General features: G+C 49.6%; 1 protein-coding gene across 1 annotated transcript in view; it reads right to left on the bottom strand.

Annotated features, from left to right (window-relative positions):
• Positions 1 to 4,429: 4,429 nt before the first annotated feature.
• Positions 4,430 to 8,483, bottom strand: part of LOC144718584 (neuronal pentraxin-2-like) — a 9,021-nt gene continuing 4,967 nt past the window's right edge. Inside the window, 2 exon segments of the mRNA XM_078593958.1 lie at positions 4,430 to 4,654; positions 8,101 to 8,280. Coding sequence (XP_078450084.1) covers positions 4,430 to 4,654; positions 8,101 to 8,280 — 405 coding nt within the window.

Genomic DNA, 8,483 nt, shown 5'->3' with positions numbered 1-8,483 from the left:
CTGCCGTCCTCGCCTGCCGGGTCAGGGGTGTGATGAGCCGAGGCCGTTCGTGGCGAGCCTGATCCACGTGCGGTGTATACGCAGTGGGCTGGGGGGGGGGGCGCATCACGTGTACAGCTGCCCGCAGTAAGCCGGTTTAACAACAACAACAAAGGGCGCAAGTGACATTGAGTGGAATTAAATCTCTCACCGAGCTGGGGGGGGGGGGGGGCGGTGTGGGGGTCAGGGGTCGACTTCCATCCCCCCAAATCCATCTGCGGCATCATAGTCGCGCCGTCGGGGAGGCGTTTTTGGAGGAAACCCGCGCAGTCAGCGCGCGGCGAAACGGGAGCCAAGGCTGATTAAACGTAAGCAGATTACAGACTGCGCTACGCGCGCACCTTTCAACGCTCTGCGCACGGACGTGGCGCTTTTTGCGTAACGGCACCCCCCGTGTTCCAAACAAAACAACAACAACAAACCGCGAACGATGCCCAAGGCGATACAATTTCTTGCTCCGCTGGACTTTCACAAAGCGCGCTCACCGGCGTGGTGAAGTATGGTCAAACGAAGCACCCATTACTGGTACGGCGTGGGGGGGGGGAGCCTTCTGTCAGCAGTGGGCTGACACAGGGTGGCATATTCTTATTCCTGACTTGAAATAGTTAAAAACAACAACGGGTTTTTGTTTTACTGACAACGGACTAAAATGTGTCAACATTTCATCCGCGTGGCCTTTGGTTGGTGGACACCCATTGTACGGTGGAGCCATCGATGTGATCCACCGCTGTAACGAGGACCTCACCGCGTCGTGTCACATCTAGGCCGTAGCTCAACCATACTTCACCACGCTGGTCAGCGCGTGTCGTTTGGCGGAAACGCAGGGCCTGCAATGGTTCAGATAGCGCTCGTCATTGTCCGCCGCCGCTGGAAATCGAACCGACGTCGTCGGGTTCGGAGCGCAATGCTGCAACCACCGCGCCACCGCTCACCAAGCGTTGCTGCAATGTTGGGTGACGTTGGCACCGCTGGTGGGACGTTGGCAGGACGTTGGCAGGACGTCGGCTTGCTCGGGACAACAGGTGGGATCAGGTTGGGCGCCACGGTGTTGAGATGCCAACCACCTCCGTCTGGTATACAGGAGGTTGCGGGTTGTATCCCGACCCTGACGCCTGCTGTACATTTCGAGTTTCCAATGTCCTCCGCGTGGTCGCGTGGATTTTTTTCTCCGTGTCCTCTGTGGTTTTTTTTCTCTTCTCCCTCCACATTTTGAATCGTTTTAAGGTGGAACCAGTCAGTGTCCTGTGACGGAGAGACCCATCGTCCCAATAGTTTCTCTCGCCTTGTAAATAACCCCCTCGCACAGGTGACAACCCATCCAGTCAGAGCTTGCGGGGGGGGGGGTGTCAAGACACAGGTCGCTTTATTTAAACCTCCAGCACAAGCTCGTGCGAAACAATAACAACAATAAACAGGACGCTTACATAACGACGACAATCGCCACGTGTCGGGCAATGCCCCCACAGTCACTCCTTTAAGTAGGTCACGTGCATCGTGGGCTCACATCACTGGCATCATCGTCGTCGTTATAACGATCATCGGCGAAATCGACATTATTCTGCCGGGGTGGGTGGGTGGTCGACAAACCATAAGTACCAACCGATTTTTTTTTGGGGAGGGGGGTAAGTCCACAGTACTTGTCCCTTGGATATTAGTCTGAACGCCGGCGTATATAGGAATGTGGAATTGTCACACGCGGCCCAGGGCTTCCAACGACGCCCTTACGCGTGAGCGGGGAGGCCGATTGCTTTCACTTGGGGCCCGGTTCGTGCGGCGATGGGGACGATTTACGGTTTTTAAATCCTTTATATTAAGTTCGCTTGCTTGCTTGCGACCGTGCAAATTTTTTTTTTAACCCACTTCCCGTGATCCAATCGAGCTGATATTTTCCACACAGACTCGTTGTGCGTGACAATTAATTTTCGTGAAAAATTTTTTCCTAAATTTTACACTATTTAGGGAAATTTTTTTGAAATATGTAATTACCAATTGCTTAATGCTGGCAGACAATCATCTGACCCATAGGTGGCAGCCATCTCAAGCCAGAGGACGAGAGGACTCTAGCAGCCACGCATATAAAGGATTTATAGTGAAAAACTTTGTTTTTACGGGTTAAATTTTTCATCGCTTTTTTTATAGAAACGGACAACACCCCCCCCCACCCCCCCTCCGTGCTGCTTTCAAATGCAGAAGAGATGGGAGAGAGAAGTAATGGGTTTGGGGTGTCATTGGAGAAGATGTTGTTAGGAGGTGGGCTGACAGATGCTGGTTGTTGGTGGTGATGGCGATGGAGACTATGATAATACTGCCTAACGTGATGATAATAATACTAATAACCTCTATTTTATAAAGCCCCTTTCACATCGCAGTGTCTCAAGGCGCTGTCCATGAAAATAAAACTACACTCGCAAGTGGAGATGTAATTGAAGCGAAATAGGAAGCTGATAACAGTATCGACGACGACTGCCCTGGAAATTCCAATAAAATAAATAACTATGATAAAAGCGAATGATAATAAATTGCAGAGCAATCCAAACAGACAACAACAACATTGTTTTGTTAGTCTTCAGTTTCGGGGAAAGGCTGCGGTAGAAACAGCTGAGTTTTAAGATGGTGATTTAAAAAGTGTCACAGGCTCGGAATACCGAATGGATCGAGGAAGGGGATTCCACAATCGTGGCGCCCTGGCTGCAAGAGACTCCGTGTCTCCCAGAGAACACCAACGCAGTCTTGCCCTTGGAATGACGACTAGACCAGAATCAGCTGATGTAAGTTTTCGCAGTGCTGTATAAAACTCGAGCAGATCGGCGAGATATTTGGGAGCCGGCCCATGCAAGGCCTTAAACGCGAGGAGCACAATCTTGAAGACGATTTCTGCACTGTGCAGACCGCCAGTGCAGGAAAGAGAGAATCTGAGTAATACGGTCATACGATATGAATCTGTTCTAGATTTGAAGCTTTCGTGACTGCAAGGATTCATATTCTTAGGTTGTTTTTTTCCCACCCTCAACCAGTATATATACAAGGACTGTTTTCTTGGAGTTTTTCTCACTTGATACAGCTATCATGCTGTGACGGTTCCATCTGAAGACGGAAGCTTGTGTTGCCTCCGAAACGTCGTGATTTTTTTTTTACTTTTACTTTTATTAATTTTAATTTTTTACCTACGTGACTTTACCGAAAAAACCTACGAATATAGATATGAATCTGGTTAAATCCCTGGCAGCTGAGTTTTGAATGTATTGTAATCTATTTAAAAAACACTTTTAGAAACGCCAGCAAGCAAGGCATTACGGTAATCCAACCGAGATGAAATAAAGGCATGCATCATCCCTCCGCATCAGGAAGGGACAATGTAGGTCTTCGGATGAGATGGAGATATGTTGCGTGGACGAAAAAACGAGATTTTGATCATATTACATACGTGGGCTACTCAATACTTCACAACGCGGAGAGCCCAACAACACAATCCCCGTCGTGCCACAATTTAATTTAAGAAAGTTTAGGTGCATCCACGACTTGACCTCGGCAAGACATGCTTACGTTCATGATGATGATGGCGGTGGTTGAGAGACCGCGACGATGATGAAGATGATGACCTTGTTAAGGATTAACTGGCTACGTTTACAATGAAATATGGGGGGAAATTTGCGAATTCGATTGAGGTTACGAGTTTGTTGCTTCGTACAGAGGCCGGCTTTCATTAAATGTACACGCACAGGGGCATTGATTGGCAGTGCGTGGTGTATCCATGGTTACAAAGTACACGTGGCTGGGGCGTGTTTAGTCGATTCGAGTGGCAGCAAAAATCAATGCGAGATGAATTACATTCGAAACTTATCTCCGTACGTGTAACAGATAAACATCTGTTAATAAAACAGCCAATGACGGCGATGATGGTGACCTTGAGGATTCCCACGACAATAATGACACTGTCCATGACCGCGACGACAATGATGATGATGATGACGACGACGACCACGACAATCTCGACGATGATGACGACGATCTCGACGACGACAATGATGACGACCATCTCGACGATGATGATGACGACCATCTCGACGATGATGATGACGACCATCTCGATGATGCTGATGACGACGACGATCATGATGATGACGACCATCTCGACGATGATGATGATGACGACCATCTCGACGATGATGATGATGACCATCTCGACGATGATGATGACGACCATCTCGATGATGGTGATGACGACGACGATCATGATGATGACGACCATCTCGACAACGACGATGACGACGACCATCTCGACGACGATGATAATGATGACCATCTCGACGACGTTGATGACGACGACGATGACGACGACGATGACGACGGCGACGACGATGACGACGATCTCGACGACGGGCCACCGCCATCACGAGTTGATCCTCTCGCCACACGTCTCGAGCGGCCACTTTGTGGCGCCGCCCTGGACGTCGATGGACTCGTGGCTCCAGGCCAGGACGTTGCCGCGCAGGTCGCTGGAGCAGCCGGCCAGGGAGGCCACCTCGGAGGCCGAGAGGACGCGGTTCCACATCTGTAGGTCGGCCAGCTCGCCGACGAAGGCCTGCATCGCGTCGAAACGACCGCCAATCTTGTCCTGTGGCGGATGCGGGGGGGGGGGGTAAGGAAACAGAATCAGAATTTCGATTTAAAGCTTTCGTGACTGCAGGGATTCATCTTCTTGGTTCTTTCGGTAAAGTCACGTAGGGAAATAATAAAATAATTATCACGACGTTTCTGCCACAACGCAAGCAGCCGTCCTCAGGTGAAGAAACAAGTATGTCGCTGTCTTTCCAACAGACCTGCTTGCGTTGTGGCCGAAACGTCGTGAGAATTATTTTATTATTTTTATTTTCAGAATCAGAATGTTTATCCTGGAGAAATCCGATGAGCTACGAAGCTCTTTTTCACAGATGTCCAGTCGTGTGGACCGTGAGCGTGTGTGCGTGCGTGTGGCAGGGTTTGTGAAGGACGCTGCTGCTGCTGCTGGGCAGTTGGAGGCAGTCGCCCTCCAGCAACAACGGGGGGCGGAGGAGCGACGCTCACAACAACGAGCGGAGCGCCGGGCGGCTAAAACGCAGACAGTTGGCATAGTGGGGAGCAAAGTTGGTTCATCTGCCAGTCATCTCGGCCAGTCAACCCAAAACACCTGGGGCCGCCCAGTGACCTCCTGTCAGTGAGATATGTACATGCCACACAAGCTCCGGTTGACCGCTGCAAAGTATGATCTTGTGGTTTGATTATAGTGTGCCGATCTTAAAGGTGCGTTGAAAAATGTTGATACTCCTACTGATACTCCTGCTGTTGTGGAGTGACTCATGCAGACAGCGATGGCTGCAAAGTTTGGTAGTTCATGTTATGTATTTCGTTTATTGTAAATTTTAAATCACAGTTCCTATGATCACTGTTACATTGTTTTTATAGCTTTATTTTGGTGATTTCGAAAACGTTTTGGTTTAGCCATATTTGTTTGTTGTAGTACAGAGTTATACTGTTAACTTTGATCTAAATTGTCTAATGGTTGTTATTGTTTGACTTGCATCCCACTGGGATTTTTGAACACAGCATTGATATACGGTGCTTTTTCTGGTAACCTTTGCTGTTTTTTCCTGGATTTTTCTGTTTGCGCTTAGTCACTTCAAGATGTTTCTTGTTCATGTTTTTGTTTGTTGCGGTTGCACCCGATTCAAGAGCCGAATGGCTCACAGGGCTACACCTAATAAATGAAACTGAAAACTGAAGCTGAACAGATATGAATACAAAGCAATTATATTTTATCCATGCAGAACACACATCTCGGGGGTGTTTTACAGTCGGAGCAAAAACACACTCAAAGCACATTGCCCAATCAATCCCGGTAAAAAAAAAATCTTATTCGATTTAAAATGTTATATTACGTCAGCTGCATTCTTGATGTGACTTGAAAGAGAGTTCCGGCCGCTGAGAGGATAGCAACTCAAAGGTCCTCGCCTCATTGCTGATTCCACCGTCGTTCCCACTCTCCACCGACTACCAACCCCAACCTGAACCTTGGCCCTGAACCCGTGACCCTTAACCCCCCCCCCCCCGCCCTGTTCCTTGATCATCTCATTCGCTCGGAAAATCAATGGCAGTTGAAGAGGAAGTTAAAAACTCGTATTTTTCCCCCATCTCCCTCCAAACCGTGTACGGAGTTGGAAGAGTGCATAAGCCTGTTTGTAGAGCCATTGGGTCGAGATTCCTCGTTCCTATGACAGGGGAAGTGAGTCTATCCATATGGTAAACGGAGTTGTCGGACTTCCACACAGAGTGGTACTGGAATGCCTCGATTTACGAAATGGATGCGTTCTTTAAAAAAAAAAACGCGTTAAACGAAATGTCGTACATAGGAACGGATTTTGCCATTAATTTAATAATGAAAATAAGTGGTATGTTTTGGACAGTAATGCCAACTCTACAGTACTAATATCCTAAAAATGCACACCTATATAATTGTTCACTGTACAATATGAATAAAGAGCATGAATCTTTTTCCAGTTCGCCATGGGAGTCCAGTTTACCACGGAAGTCCAGTTCACCATGGAAGCCCAGTTTACCACGGAAGCCCAGTCCACTATGGGAGTCCAGTTTACCACGGAAGCCCAGTTTACCATGGGAGTCCAATTCACCACGGAAGTCCATTTCACCATGGAAGCCCAGTTTACCACGGAAGCCCAGTCCACTATGGGAGTCCAGTTTACCACGGAAGCCCAGTTTACCATGGGAGTCCAATTCACCACGGAAGTCCAGTTTACCATGGGAGTCCATTTTACCATGGGAGTCCAGTTTACCATGTGCAAGAATGAGCAACCTGCAGCTCCGAAGCTGCATGCGGCTCTTTAAGGAACCGCTTCGTGACGTCATTTATCAAGGACCCACCGTCTCGCATTCACCACGCGGCATTGCGGCTCTTGGAATATTGCGTTCATTACCAAATTCGGAAAAAGCAAAGGCGCTCCTTGTTACTTTGATTGCCGAGCCCTGCGGTGTAGCGCGTGGGCAGAGTGAAATTTCGCTCTCGCGCGGAAATTCGATTCCGTTAATGGAAAAGCGTCCGAAATTTGTCAAATTGCGTTAACGCAAAATTTCGTCACCCCGAACGATCGTAAATTAAGGGACGCCTGTAAAATTATTTTATCGACCCTGGAGGGGTGATGAGCTCAGTCTAACTGTCAACCTCCCGATCGCCAGCCGCTAGCTCTACTGATGAGCCACCTCGCCTTGTCGTGACACAGGACCATACTGACTACATCCGGCGCCACGATAAACGAGTTGTTCTGTGTGTGCGTCTGTTCGCATACTATAAATACTCTAGCACAGTGTTCTTCATTGCAAGACCCGCGTGCCACTGACGGCCCCTCGGTGGCCTTCAGTGCGGCCCTTCACGTGGGGCCCCAAGCAACTCGTGGCTACCACCGGATGGATGACACCCGACTCGACACACGCAGACACAGCCAGCTGTAATACCCTACCCAGTAGCCGGATTATCCTAGTAGCAAAAGTAGCGACATATGTAGTAGCTACGGGCTCCGCACTTTCAAGGGCCCCGCGCTAAATGCTTTCAAACTATCAATTCCGGTTCAGTGATTCTGCACTTGCTCTATTACCATAGTACTATACCGCCTTCAACTTTTACGAACGACTGGGTGTTTAAGGTTAGCGATTTGTCGTATTATCTGGCTTCATAGCAAATGAAAACATACAATTACTTCACAATGCAAATAAAAAAAATGTGCGTTTTCATATTTACGTATATATTTATTTATTTAAGGCCCCTTCATAACATATGCAACAGGCCACGCACTAGCTTAATCCGGCACTGGCCCTGCCGGCTTCCTTTCGAATGCAATACGAGACGAAGGAGACAAAACGATGACCGTGATGACGTTGACCCGGTGACCCGGTGACCCGGTAACCTGGTGACCCGGTAACCTGGTGACCCGGTGACCTGGTGACTTGGTGACCTGGTGACCTGGTGACCTGGTGACCCGGTGACCCGGTGACCCGGTGACCCCCCCCCCTGACCTGCTCCTGTCCCAGCACGAGCACCCCGCCGGGCGTGATGGGGTGCCACGGCGCGAGGGCGTCACCCGTGCCACGCAGGGCGCCGTCCTGGAAGGCCTCCCACACCCCGTCCCGCGACGTCCAGGTCACCACCACGTGGTGCCACCGGCCGTCGTTCAGCGACAGCGGTAGCTGAGCCATCTTTTGTTGGGGGGGGGGGGTGGGAGGGCGAGGGACGAAGGGGGGGGCAGAGGTTACGTTGGTGACCATATACAGGGGGAGGGGCAGGGGGTGGGGCGGGGTGGGGTGGATGGGAGCACAGGTAAACACGGATCAGCACAGGTGACATGGTCTTCATAAATGCTACTCACTCACATCACTTGCCCCGAAAGACTTTAAAGGCT

This window comes from Lampetra planeri, chromosome 5, assembly GCF_965212315.1.
Source record: "Lampetra planeri chromosome 5, kcLamPlan1.2.h2, whole genome shotgun sequence".
NCBI classification, from domain to species: domain Eukaryota; kingdom Metazoa; phylum Chordata; class Hyperoartia; order Petromyzontiformes; family Petromyzontidae; genus Lampetra; species Lampetra planeri.
Note: the sequence above shows the minus strand (reverse complement) of the source record. Positions and strands in the feature narration are given on the sequence as shown.